This window comes from Balaenoptera physalus (genome assembly GCF_965194825.1).
Source record: "Balaenoptera physalus genome assembly, chromosome: 18".
Lineage (NCBI taxonomy): Eukaryota > Metazoa > Chordata > Mammalia > Artiodactyla > Balaenopteridae > Balaenoptera > Balaenoptera physalus.
In genome coordinates this window covers 33,180,571-33,195,738 of record NC_138899.1, presented here as the reverse complement: position 1 = coordinate 33,195,738, position 15,168 = coordinate 33,180,571, and the positions used below count along the sequence as shown (strand labels likewise).

Below are 15,168 nucleotides of genomic sequence, written 5' to 3'. Positions count from 1 at the left end.
ATCTTAAAGAAATTCAGTGGCATTGTTAATTTATTTCAGGGACAGATTTTGAGGGGTTTATTAGGTCTTGAGATGAAATTTTGAACCTAGTGGCCAGGATGGTATGTCATCATATTTTGGGAAGGGAAAACAACTCATGAGGGACCTTACCAAGTACTATAGCTTCAATCTGGGTCCACTACGAACACTTTGTTCTCTTGCTATACACATCTCAATGCAGATTCTACAGGCGTAATTCGGAGTGTCTGAGAGGGGGGTTTTTTGATCATTTTACCTTTATGATTTAATTTCTTTATTGATATAAAAAAGTAATTAATAGCTGTATATGCTGGATCATCTGAATAAATAATGTACACTAGAGTATTATCCCCATGACGTTCATGCCCATGTTTGCATTTAATTTTGTCATGGCATTAGCACCACAAAAAATAATTTTAAAAACAGCCATCAACTTGATATGTAAAATATGCATTTCAGCCAAATAATGGCCAGATGTTACCATGGGTCACTGTATGAATAAAGGTTTCACAGTTCAAATAGAGAAAAATAGTATCAAAATTGAGTCATCATACTTACTACTGGGTGTAGCCATGCCAAACTCAAACCTAAGTAAACTCCTACTTATTCTAACATTTTGAAGTTACATGACATAGTCAACGTAAACTACGGAAAGAATAAGCCTTGCTATTGAGGCATATTTGAAAGAGATGACACCTAAATGCATTTCATTTTTCCTTTTTTTTCAATTCCAATGATCTGCCTCTTCTTAGCCAAGCTCTCATTAGGGCTAGCAGGCAGCTAAACCTGACTGAAGCCTGGGGCTTTGGGAAAGCTAGTGTTCCAGTTATGTATTGCTGCATAACAAACCGCACTAAAAACTCGTGACTTAATTTTTATCTGTCACAGCTCTGAATATTGATAGGCTCAGCTGGATATTTCTTACCTGTCTGAGGCTGGAGTCATCGGAAGTCTTCATTCACATGTTTGGGGCCAGATCACTCTCCAGCTGGCTTCTCCACGTGACTAGTTTAGGCATCCTTCAACATGGCAGCCTCAGGACCTGGCAGCTGGTCTCCAGAGTGAGTGTTCAAGCATAAGGAAACCCAGGCCAAAGCTGAAAGTCTTCTTAGGACCTAACTTTAAAGTCCCACCAACATCATATTCTCTTAGTCAAGCAGAGCATTAAAAGGAATAGTCTTCAGTCAGGGAATATCTTGCCATATACAAGGGAAGAAATTGATAGAGGCCATCTTAGAAATAGGCTACCACGTTTGGGGTTTTTCTCCCCTGGCCTGAGTGAAAGCCTGGACACAGTATGAGAAAGCCCTAAGCAAGATCAGAACAGATTGTTGACAGAGCTTAGCCTGTAAAAATCTATAGGACTCCCTGCCCCTCCCACTCCAGATAAGGTGGATAAAGTCTCCTTTGCCTCCAGAAAGCTGAAGAATAAAGTATTCCATTGAAAGAGACTGCCATATTGACTGTAAAACCACACTCATTTCTATCTATCTATAAGGAATATGCTTAATGCATATTGATAAAGATTGAAAATTAAAGGGATGGACTAACAGTTATGACAAAAGAACAAGAAAGTAATAGTAATAAAATATAAGGTGGAATTTAAGATTAAAACCGCAAAACAGGGTAACAGAAAACAATAATAAAAGGTGATTTTAGAGACAAACTTCTACGTATCAATTAACATAGTAATTATAAAGAAAAGGGTTTTAGAAAAACAAGGAGAACTTAAAGTGTAATAATGGGAAAGTTTATAATGTACTTTCTATAGAATTGGATAGATTTAATAGACATAAAAATAAGTCAGGGCTAGAAGAATTGATTCAATCAATAATTTTGATTTAGTTGCTATGTATAGAGCTTAACATTCCTTGATCAGGGAATAACTTTTTTTTAGATGTCAGTGAAGGGAATTCCCTGGCGGTCCCATGTTTAGGACTCTGTGCTTTCACTGCCATGGGCCCCGGTTTAATCCCTGGTTGGGGAACTAAGATCCCACAAGCCTCACAGGGTGGCCAAAAAATAAATAAATGAATAAATAAAGTGTCAATGAAAAGTTGACAGAACTATCATGTATACACTTGACCACATAGTAAAATAATAAATTTTTAAGTAAAGATTTTGTAGTCCCTGTTTTTATCCTAATTTAGTAGCGATAATTAAAAGGTGAGTGGAAAAAATTTAGAAATTAAGAAACATTTTTTATATCAAAGAAGAAACAAAAAACAAGAGAAACATATCTTTTAGATCATAGAGGAAGTGAAAACAAGAAAACAATTAAAATGAGAACATTCTATATCAAAATCTTTTAGACACATTTAAAGCTGTGCCAGAGGAAGATCTATAGCCTTAAAATGCCTTTATTATTAAAGAGAAAGATGAAAAATAAAGACATGTAATAGTCATCTTAGGAAAGAAAACAGAACAGTCAAAATAAGGAGTTTGGGATTATTGGACGTTAATTAATATTGCATGCGGCTCTGTGAAAAGCTTGAATACTGAAAGAATGTCCCAACAAAATGTAGATTACTAAAATTAGCAGAAGTGGAGAACTTGAATAGAACGATTACCATAGAGGTATTACAGAGTGAGTAAAGATGTACTATTGATGAAGTTACCACATTCACAGATGGATTACCCTGATAGGGTCACAGTTGATTTCTATAAGCACAGCTGATTCCAGTTAAATAAACTATACCAAACTAGTATTGAAAAAGATGGAAAGCTCTGAGAAGGATAGTACAAAAGCAAAACGAAACAAATCTATTGGCTAATTTTACTTACTGCTAAAGATGCAAAAACTCTATATGTTCAAAAATGAATTCTAGCATTGTATCAAAAGAATAATACTTTACGACTAAGTAAAGTATATTCTAGGACGGAAAGGATTATCCATTACATCAGCAAATTTAAGGTGAATAACCATGTGATCGTATCATTAAATGATGAAAGGTGATAAAATTCAGTGACCATTCCAAATAAAGAGACTTAAAAATATTTACTTAAAAAAAGCCCGCAAAAAACTTTATCCTAAGTGGCAAAACAGTAAAACCTTTTTCTGTAAAAATCAGGAACCAGACACAGACTGGGTTGCTCGTTATTATCTAACATGGTCTTGGAGGGCCCTGGCAGATGCACTAAGAAGAAAAAAACTATCCGTGTAAAACTTTGAAAGGAGATTTAAAATTTTTTTTTCTGTTAGTTTAAAAACCAGGGCTTCCCTGGTGGCGCAGTGGTTGAGAATCTGCCTGCCAATGCAGGGGACACGGGTTCGAGCCCTGGTCTGGGAAGATCCCACATGCCGCGGAGCAACTAGGCCCGTGAGCCACAATTACTGAGCCTGCGCGTCTGGAGCTTGTGCTCCGCAACAAGAGAGGCCGCGATGGTGGGAGGCCCGCGCACCGCGATGAAGAGTGGCCCCCGCTTGCCGCAATTAGAGAAAGCCCTCGCACAGAAACGAAGACCCAACACAGCCATAAATAAATAAATAAAACTAAATTAAATTAAATTAAAAAATTAAAAAAAAAAACCAGCTAAAATTAATGTAGAAATCTGATATTGTGACTGAATGCAGTATAAATGTGTAATTGACCAACAGCATTTCTCTAGGTTTAGAGCAATAACTGCTAGAGATGGACTTGGGGGAAAATACTTAATTCATGGGGAAAGTAATGGACTTATATGAAGAAAACTATTAAATCTTATTGTTGTACCTGGAAGCACTATATCTCAGAAAGGAGACAAAGTCATAAAAATAGCAATTTTTCCACTGTTAATATATTAATTAAATGCAGTTATTTATATTCTGAATAAGTAATATATAATAAATGCAGTTATTTATATTACCTATATTATTACTATTAATATATCAATATATACTGTTATATATAATAATAATATTAATATATGGTACATATTGATATATACTATATTAATATATATTGTTATGTATGTTAATATTAATATATGCTGTTAATATATTAATTAAATGCAGTTATTTATATATTTATATTATAAATGTATAATAAATGCACTTATTTTATTTATATTATAAGTTAAATTATATCCCAATAATTTTGTTATTTTCTGTGTTTGATTTTTTTGGTGGAGGAGAGAAATGCCATACAAGGGTTGGGATTGGATAAATGATTTTAGTTTATGTGAATAAAATAAATGTTCTGAAATTGCCAAGACAAATGTGGGGGGAAGAAATGTGAAAGGTGGGGAAAGCTGAGATGCTGGTCCTACCAAGATCCCAGTATATACTTCAAAACCACTGAGGTCAACTAAGTGTGATATTGGCAGAGAAACAAACATCAGTAGAAAAAAATATAGAAACAGGTCTAATTATATACCATAATAGTGGTCGTTCAATTCAGTTGGAAAAGAGTGGGGTTTTTTTGTTGTTTTCTTTTTAAATTTATTTATTTATTTATATTTTTGGCTGCGCACGGGCATTCTCTAGTTGCAGTGAGCGGGAGCTACTCTTCGTTTCGGTGCGCGGGCTTCTCATTGCGGTGGCTTCTCCCATTGCGGAGCATGGGCTCCAGGCACGCGGGCCTCAGTAGTTGTGGCACGTGGGCTCAGTAGTTGTGGCTCACAGGCTCTAGAGCGCAGGCTCAGTAGTTGTGGCGCATGGGCTTAGTTTCTCTGCGGCATGTGGGATCCCCCTGGACCAGGGCTCGAACCCGTGTCCCCTGCATTGGCAGGCGGACTGTTAACCACTGTGCCACCAGGGAAGTCCCAAGAGTGTTTTTTTAGTATAAGGGTCCTAGCACAACTGGATGTTATTCATCCGTTAAAAAAAAAAGTTGGTCCTCATATTCCATACCATATACACATATTAATTCCAGCTGGATTAAAATTTTTAGAAGGAAATCTAGGCCATTACTTCAGTAATCATGCAGATTCTTAACTCAGGGTCCACGAGCCTCCAGGTGGAATGGGAAAAACATTACTTTCACTTCTTACTGAAATTTAGCATTTCCTTCAATTACAGGTAAATACAAAAACCACAGTAGGACTGTCACTGCCTATGACTCTGTCAGCATTAGAATTCAGGTATTTCCATATCACAGTGTAGTTATTGCAGATATCTTTAGAGATTATGCTTATCACTACTTCAACTTTAGTGTACTTGTAGACCCCTCACTAGATCTTATCTTTAATGCATTAATAAAAAAGGACATGTATAACTTTAAAAAATATTTCAGTAGTTTTATTACAGTATACAATTAACCCCTGAACAACATGGGGTGCTGACCCTCTGCACAGTTGAAAATCTGCATATAACTTCTAGTCAGCCCTCCCTATCAGCAGCTGTGCATCTGTGGATTCAACCAACCACGGATCGTGTAGTACTGTAGTATTTACTATTGAAAAACATCTGCATGTAAGTGGACCTGCGCAGTTCAAACCTGTTGTTCAAGGGTCAGCTGTAATTTGTTTCCTTTGTAATTCTGTGTATTTTAATTTTTGATTTTCGAGACTTTAGTCTCAGAAGGGATTCACAAGTATCACCAGATTGCCAGTGGGGTCCATGGCCCAAAAAAGTTTTGAGACTCCCTAATTTAGATGATTATTAGCAGTGCTTCGCAAACTTTAATGTAAATACAAGTCACCTGGGGATCTGGTTAAGATGAAAACTGACACAGTAGCTCTGGGATGGGGCCTGAGACTGTTCACTGTTGGCACACCTCCTGGACAGTATTAGTGCTCCTGGCCTGAGCCAGTTCATGGACTACACTGTGAGTAGCTAAGTTCTGGACTGAGTTGTCCAATATAGTGGCCACATGTTCACATTTAAATTAATTAAAATTCAGTTCCTCAGTGTTACTAGCCATACAGGTAGTTAGTGACTACTATATTGGATGGTACAGATATAGAACATTTTCACCATTGCAGAAAGTTCTATTGGACAGTGCTGTTCTAGAGGTTGGGGTAATCTTAGCCAAGACAGAGAAACAAAAAGCTTTAAAAGAAAAAGACAAAAAGGAAACCACAGGCAAAGTTTAATATTTAAAGTACACATTTGGGACAAAAATTGGAATGCAGATGATCAAAAGTTAGTATCAGCACTATTTCTAGCTCTTAGAAATTAACAAGAAATAGACAACCCAATGGAAAAATGGGCAAAGTCTATAAATAGGCATTTCACAAAAAGTGTAAATCCAAATGTCCAGGTGCTCAAACTAGCTACCATTTTGGGAAATACAATTAAAGTAACAGTGAGAACTCAGGTTGGCAAAAATGGAAAAGGTCTGATATCTCTGTAGCTATAAGGAAAAAGATACAAATGTTACTGGTGGAAAAGTGAACTGCCATAGTCTTTTGGAAAGACATCTGACAACATCAGTTAAAACGGAAAATAAGCATTCTTCAACACAGCAACCCCAGTGCTGGGACTCTGTCCCATAGAGTAAAATACTAGTATGTAACCATAAATGCCTGTCAACACAACAAGGAAACGTTTGCATAAACCACGTACAGTGTACATCCTGGAATATTGTGCAGTCATTGACAAGAATGAATTAGAGAATTATCAGTTGATTTAGGATTTACACCAGGTATCTATCCTCCCATTTGTGTTGTGTGTGTTCGTGAGTATATGAACATGGAGAAGAATAGGGAAAGATACATGTTACTTAACGTGAGTTACCTGGGGATGTGGATGGGAGTCAAAGAGGAAGAGAGGGAAGAAAGAGATAAAAAAATATGAAATTCTTGCTCTTAAACTTACCAGTATGTAATGATAATTCCATAATATATATCTTTTCATTTATAAGACTTATAAAAATTTATAAAATTGTGTTTGTGAATGTTTAAACTGTTGAAGTATTTTAAATAATTACAGTAATTTACTTGTAAAACAAAAATGACTTTCTTTTGCCATGAATGAGTCAACTGTTGTTGCACCATACATCCTCATTTGCTTCAAGAGCTAAAAAAAATTATTTGAACCTGACCGTAAACTGGTGAATCAACTTAATTTTTTATTCTTTCTACCCACACTTATTAATACTTTTAATGCTTATCTAAATCACTTAAAAGGCATGGGAAACCATACCTTTTTGCATTGATATACTTAATTAACTTCTTTGAATTGTAAGCGAGATTTTAAAGATAATTCAGCCACGTGGTCTATTTTAAAATGTTAAGATTTAAATATTTTTGGTTCAGTCATATTTGGGTCAATACCTGTTGAAAGGCCAGTACTTCAAATTTGTTTTCGTAGTTTGCCGAATAAAATGTTGGCTATAAAAGTTGCCTCTCAACAGATCAACATATGGTTTAGCAATGGAGGGTTCTGCTAGACCCATGAGCTAGTTATGAATGATAGTCATACGATGTTTAGTACAGTAGTAGGCACATAAAATAAATGAGTTGGTGAATCAGTATCCTCACTTTGCAGAGGCAGCAGTTAAGATTCAGAGACCTTGGAAATTCCCTGGCGGTCCAGTGGTTAGGGCTTGGTGCTTTCACAGTCTTGGGCCCGGGTTCAATCCATGGTTGGGGAACTAAGATCCCACAAGCCACCCAGCGTGGCCAAAAAAGAGAAGGTCCGGAGACCTTGGCTTGCTGGAGCAGTTAGTAGCAGAGACAGATTTGATCCCATGTCTCTATCTTAATCTGGTGTCCACGACACTTGGTGAAAGTTACCTTTCTTCATCTCTCATCTCTTTCTTCATTATTTAAAAAAATTTTTCCTTTTAGAGAAGCTTAAACTTTTATGTTTGAGTTCACATTTATTGAAAAGATATGGAAGATTATCATGTAATATAAAATATTTAAATGTTCATGTTTTCTTTTTAACCCAGAGTAGACTTTTAGTGCTTCAGTTTTGTCTTTTTTTCCTTAAGACCTTAGAAGAAGTCCAGAATTTTTTCTTAAATAATAGATTTCTTGAGGATCTTAACCACAAAAAGTAGTCTCTGGGAGCAAACAGACTGTTGTTTCTTAAAGGAACAGTCTTTAACAATCAAAGATTAATTAGGTTTCTTGTTCTTTTCAGTATTTAGTTGCTTGGAGTAGATTATAGGCAATGTGAAACTTGTAAGAGTTCTGAGGAGTGAATTCTCATTTTCTCAGAATAGCTAATCAAGACATTTCTTGTCATTCACTAAACTGCTATCCAACGTAAACTGCTTCTGATCTGAACCATTGACCGTAAGATAAATGACACTATTTCCCATTTCTAATTTTCTTAGCTGCTCTGTCTCTCCCCAGGCAGGAGATCACTTCATTTATTAAAGATTTATTTTGAAACATAGGTTACCACTTTCTTCTCAGTTTACATGGTGTGAGAGACAGAAGATTTAAATGATGCTTAGAAATTGTATCTAAAGTAATTGCTTTTGGGTTTATACAGCGGCTGTTTAAAATGTGCCTATTGAATCTTTGAATACATTTTTACTTTTTGTAGAAAACATTTAGATTCGATGTTATTTTGTCAAATTATTTTTTAAATATGTATTTAAGGAATAATTGTAGTAATTGTTTTAAAGGAGGGGACTCCAAATTTAAATATGAAATATGCATGTGCCAGCCATATTTGAACCCGTAAAATTTGCAATAAATTTTTTTTAACACCCTGGATTTGAGCAGTAAATAATATTAACTTCCAATCAGTGGTTTTATAGGTTCCATGGAATAGAATCTTTAAAAAACAGAAACTTGAAGTTAAGAAAGGAATGAACTATTTATGAATTCAAGAACCTAAATTCTAGCTCTATCTCTGCTAGCTCTGGAATCCAGGACAAATCGCTTAACCCCCCCTAGGCCTTAATGTTCTTGTCATGGAAATAAGAAGTTAGTAATAGATTATCTCCAGTCTATCTTTCACCTCTGAAATTCTATAACTGTGAAACGCTCAGCTGGTGTTGTTTGAAAATAAGAGCCGTGCGGGGGGGGATGGGGGGAGAGAAGGCATCTCATTTTAAATATAAAAGGTCTAATAGTTGATAACTTTGCCAAAACACCATATAATATAAATTTTTCAGTTTTTATATCAAACAGTAGAGAAATATAGAGAGTAAAAAACTGAGTGTCTCTTTATTACCCTTTTCCATCCTGCTCAACCCTTTTCCCCTTCAATGTGACCCTTGCGTGTCCCCCTTTCCATTCCTAAGACCAGGATCCCTGCAGAACTTCTCCCCAGTTAGCGTTTTCCTGGTTGAAGCCTCTTGTCTTACTTTTTTAAAACGTTTGTGTTGTAAAGAAATTTTAATTGACTTTTCACAAAGTGAACACACCCATTTAACCACCACCCAGACTGAGAAATAGAAGCCCCTTTCAAGCTGCTTTTCTCAAAATCTTTGAGAATATTATGCGTATATGTTGCATCGATATCATTGTTTCAACTGAGGTGTTTTACTTGCAGATTTATAATATTCTTTAATTTCAGTTGGAAAACTGATGATTTACTAATCGTTAATTTTTAAAGTCACTTTTGCTACATCTTGAGCTAGTTATTTCACAGATTTTTTTTTTAATTTATTTATTTATTTATTTATGGCTGTGTTAGGTCTTCGTTTCTGTGCGAGGGCTTTTCTCTAGTTGTGGCAAGCGGGGGCCACTCCTCATCGCGGTGCGCGGGCCTCTCACTGTCACGGCCTCTCTTGTTGCGGAGCACAGGCTCCAGACGCGCAGGCTCAGTAGTTGTGGCTCACGGGCCCAGTTGCTCCGCGGCATGTGGGATCTTCCCAGACTAGGGCTCGAACCCGTGTCCCCTGCATTAGCAGGCAGATTCTCAACCAACTGCGCCACCAGGGAAGCCCTTGAGCTAGTTATTTTAAATGCTAGTGCTGCATAGTCCCTTTATATTTCAACATTAGTTGACACCACAAGCATTTCCAGCGTAACTACTATGTGAGGGTTACTGGCTGTAACCAGAGATAAGGCAGGTCTTCAAGGAGCTTCAGGGTGCGTATCAGGAAAACCGAGGATTACAGACAAGACAAGAAAACATGCAACTACGATAACAGATTTACTTTTTTCAGGCTAGAGATAGCCTTCTATTATTTCCTCTTATGAATAATTTAAGAGATGGAAAAGATGACATTAACTCTGGCAATCAAAATCAGTTCCATTCTAGATGTGTAGAAAACCGGCAAACAGTTGAAATCTCAGTGACTTAATTGTCATTATCCCTATGCAGTTTTTTTTCTTTATTCAAAAAGGACATTGAGACTTGCTGTTAACCAAACCTATTTACTTCTTATGTAGAAATTTTCTGTTAGAAATGGCTGGTGATTGGAAATTTTGTGTTCTCTTTCTTTATGTTTGAAAAGATTAAGCTTTTTCCTTCTTTGGTTTCAGTCTATTTAATGTCCTCTTTTGCTCCTTCTTTTCCATAAACATTAATTATAAACTTTCTATGTTATAGGCAGAGTACTAGGTACTAGAATTATAGAAAATTTCCTTTAGTTTTTCCTTTGATGTGAGAGGCAAGTAATGGCTGCTCACGGCACATGGGATGTGTTTTCTGATGTGGTAAGAACCAGGTGCTGTGGAAAAATGTAAGACAGACATCTAACTCAGATTTGGGGCTTGGAGTCTTCCCACAGAAGATATTGCTGAGTTCGGGTCAGGAAGAATGCATAGGAATAATACAAAGTAGTCTTCTCTACCATCTTTAGCCTTAGCCTTAAAGTTCTACACAGTCATGGGTTTGATTCATTTTTTTCTTTTTTCTTTTTTTCCAAAGCTATGCCTTAATCTATTTTATTTGCTAATAGTAAGTGAAGCAGATTATTTTTTTCAAAATATAAAGGTAATCATTTATTTAAGGGGAAGTTTTTCAGTTGAAAAGTCTTAAAAGATTTGGTAGGATATGTACATTCCTGTGTTGAACTTCTGCTTATACTTGGTCATATAGTGTTTATATTTAAAGAATATATATATATATATATATATATTCACACCCACACATATATACTATGTTACAGACACATGCATGTACAATATAATAAATACACACATATGCATATCTCCTATGGAATTGCTGTTTGCTCCAGAAGTTTATACCCTGTATATTTCAGGGCCGGGTATTGATGTCCTCTCTAGATCTTAGATTTTGGCACTTCCACACTCACATAAACCCCTACCTTCGGGGGGGCATTCATTTCATCTAGATGCCCTACTCTGTAACCTTCTTCATTTGCAAACCACTGGGACATTGTTTTTACTCAGTGGAACCTTTGGTCTAGATTTAGTCTTCCTTTCTACCTTAGCTGCTTCCTGGGTTACTTCTTGTGATTCATCCACAACCTTGGCCTTGCACTTGATTGATCTTCTCATTCTGAATGATTACCTCTTCTCTTCTTTAGCACTCAGGTTCATGGCCCACGTTCTGTTCCTTGTCTCCCAGAACAGATTTACTTCTGAAGTTATCAATTCAGGCTGACCACTGAGCATACTACTTCCTATATTTCCACATTTTTCAATCAACTGCTTTCAACCTATCTTTAGCAGAATTTCCAATCCATATAATATTTTTTTATCCATATCTTCCTGTCTTTTCTTCCCCCTTCATCATGTTATCAGTCTTAAACCTTTCTCTTGTCAGTGTTCTCGAATTCCTCCCTGTCTTTTTATCGAACCTGCCTGACAGAATCTCAACTCTTTATTTTTCTACATGAGCGCTACTGGAGAAAATCACAGAGGCAGTAACAAGGCTATAAGCTTATTGTTACCGACTTCGAATGGGCCCACACAATTGTGCTGTAATTCTATTTTTTCTAGTTCTCTCATTTTTCACAGCAGTTATTTTACGCATTCACCACTCTCCTCACATCTCCAGCTTTCCACTTTCCTTCTCCCTCTCAGCAAATGACTTGGCATTTCATTGCACAGAGAAAATGGAAATCCTCAGATGAGAACTCCCACAATTTCTTGCCATAAGCATATTTACATCTGCACTCGTTCTGTTTTGTTTGTTTGTTCTTACTGTTTATAGTGGGAAGAGGCTTTCAAGGAGTGGAAAATCCTATGCCTTTAGAAAACAAGTGGATAGTAGGAAATAGGTGAAGCAGTAGGGTAAAGAGTATTCTGTGACTTGTAAGGCATTGATAAGAGCTACCTGAGGACATCCAAATTCAAGTTTTTAACACTCTGTATCAGCTGGAGAAAAGCCTGCCATGATGAGCATGGCTGCTGGTCTAAGACAAGTCTTCATAGTGAAGAAGATGGAGCCCACACCCTGAGCCTTCTTAGGGGCTTTACTGCCCTGCCCCCCGACCATGCCCATTTTCTCCAGCATCAGTACCTCTTTTGCTATTCTTTCCCATCGATATTTAAACATGTCCAAGCTTGTTCCATCTTTTGAAACCTTCATTTATCTCTATTTTCTTCTCTATCTACTTCACTTTCTCCACTTTTAAACTAAAGAGAGAATTGCCTACAGTTCGGATGTTTGACAGATTTAGATTGGAGTCCTTACCACACTGTTCGTGAGCTCTGAGACTTTTATCCTCTCCAAGCCTTGTTTCCTCAACTGTAAAAATGAGGATAATACTTTGCTCAGTCATAAAGTTAAGTATTAAGCAAGAGAATGCACGTATAATAACACCAAAAAGGACATATTGTGTATTCAGATATATTTGCTTTAGCCCCTGGCAGTCTACTTTCTGTCCCCATCCCTGAAGAGTTAATGGATTTGTTTGTGGGTTTTTTCTCAGTAGTAATTAGTACCCCTGACAGTCTTGTCTCCTCAAAGTAGCTCTTCTACAGTTGTCCCCGCCACACGCCCCTGGTTCACCCTCTGTTTCTGTGAATACTCCCTCAGGTTCCTAGGGCTCTTTGTCCTTTCCTCACCCTTTAAATGTTTATATTCCTCAGGAGTCTGTCTCAGTCTTCGTGCAATTATTAAGGTTGAGCTATCAATTTGGCTATAATCTCCCTAGTAGCCAAAGCAAAGGAAAAGCACTGTGATGATATTAATTTATAGTTCATGATCATTTACTATGTGCTAAGCATTTTTATAAGCACTTTTCATGTATTACTTGATATAATCTTCACAACAACTCTACAGGGTAGATGAGGTAGATTAGGACAATGAAGTGCTGAGACGTAAATGTGCTCGAAGTGTTACTGCAGGTAATTCAGTTCTGGACAGTTGAATTCTGGAGCTTTCCGTCCTAACTATAACACTATACACTCTCCCAAAACAGTTACATGATTAGTAGTGTTTAGAAGGGTAAAAGCATTCTTCAGGGGAACTAAAGCATCTTCTGGGACTTAGGTCTGAAATGACGTGTGTGATGATTCTTTGGGGAGATGATAGAGTATCCTCAGCTATGATCCTCTAATAAATACCATATAGTAACATTTCATTCTCATGGAGAACATCAGTGCAGAAGAACATAGTATATACCAAAGCAAAGCACAGCCAGTATAGTTTTTCCATTATTACATTTTTCAAACAGCCCTTTGATAGAAATTTGGGAGCTAACATTTCAAAGTCATGTCTAATAGTTTAAAGGGGATAAAAACAGTCTTACTCATCTTTGTATCTACAGTGTCTAGCCCAGGACCAGTCACTTAGAAATAGTTTGGTCAGTATTTGTGGACTGAATGTGACCACACTGAGCTCGTCAGCTCCTTAAAAAAGAACGACTTGGGACAGGATGTATTTCCCGTGACAGGTTCTGGGGGTGGAGTTGATGATTGCTTGCAAGATCTGATGAGTTCAAAGTGGGAGAAGAAGTAGGGACTCCGTCTCTGTGTCCTGCTTCTCCTCCCCATTCCCATATTCATGCATTTCTTCACTGATTTATTGAAAAGTATTTCATTCTTACTGTATACCAAGTCCTGTGTAAAGTGATGGAGATCCAATGGTGAGCAAGACAAAGTCCCTGCCCTTGAGAAGTTTACGCTCTGGTGTAAAAAAACGAATTTGATGATACACTAAGATCAGTACTCTAAAGGAGTATTGACAGTATTCAGCTATTCAGGCAGTGCGAACAGATTAGAGCAGGGGTCCCCAACCTCCGGGCCATGGACCGCTACTGGGCCACGGACCGCTACCGGGCCACGGCTTGTTAGGAACTGGGCCGCACAGCTGGAGGTGAGCGGCAGGTGAGCAGGTGAAGTTTCATCTGCCGCTCCCCATCGCTCCCCATCACTCGCATTACTGCCTGAACCAACTGCCCCCCCCACCCCGCCCCAGTCCATGGAAAAATTGTCTTCCACGAAACTGGTCCCTGCTGCCAAAAAGGTTGGGGACCACTGGGTTAGAGGAAGCGTAGTGTGTTCAGAGAACCTCAGATCTTTATTAGGGTTGGAGGTGAAGTATGATTATGAGAAATGGTGAGAAACGAAGCTTGTAGTAAGGAGGGCCAGGTGTGCTTTTAAGGTTTTCACTTCTACCCCTCTTCCACATGTCTGCAGTCCCTTTCTACTAGTCTGATGAGTACCAGGAAGATCAATGTAGAACTGTGTTCCAAGTGCCGCAAAACTCCTTTTTTTCCGAATACCACAACTGAAAATGCATGGTTAATCTCTTCAGTAACTATTTTTCATTGTGAATGTTTGATGTTCATGTGGCTCTTTGTCTCTCGTTGTAAACTCCTCAAGAACAGGGTCAGTGTTTTATTCATTTCTGTGTCTCTAGCATCTAATGGTAACTCTGTAAATGTTGAAAACGTCCTTAACATTAGTAGTCATTTTATGTATTATTCTATTAACCAAAGCATAGTTGGCCTATTTTTTCCATGAAAAACAGAGCTCAAGTTTTAAACAAATGAATTTACAAACTACTCAGTGAGTTTAAGATTACCTGTCTTTGAGTAGGGAAAAATTACTAAATAGAAAAATTGAGGATTTTTTAAAATTACAAGGATACGCACAGCTTAACAGAAGAATTCAGTACAGAATTTGATCAAGTATGTTTGGTTTGAAATGCTTTATTATTGTTTTTATTTATAGACTTATGAGGAAGATCGCAGAAACCACTCTGAGCTTCAAATTAGATGTCAACGTTTGGCCTTAGAATTAGCAGACACAAAACAGTTAATTCAGCAAGGAGACTACCGTCAAGAGAACTACGGTAAAGTCAAGAGGTAAGTAGTTAAGATGGCTACAGTAGTTCTCATTTTTAGCATGCATCAGAGTCACTTGAATTCTTACCATCAACGTCGTTAATTCTACTTT

The 15,168-nt window shown here is 37.3% G+C and overlaps 1 protein-coding gene across 6 annotated transcripts in view; it reads left to right on the top strand.

Moving 5' to 3' along the window:
• The window catches only part of PIBF1 (progesterone immunomodulatory binding factor 1), a 203,216-nt gene that overhangs the window by 22,776 nt on the left and 165,272 nt on the right, over positions 1-15,168 (top strand). For all 6 annotated transcript variants that reach the window (XM_082434821.1, XM_082434820.1, XM_082434819.1 and 3 more), the window contains one exon: positions 14,944-15,077. In XM_082434821.1, coding sequence (XP_082290947.1) covers positions 14,944-15,077 — 134 coding nt within the window. The remainder of the gene's footprint in view (positions 1-14,943; positions 15,078-15,168) is intronic.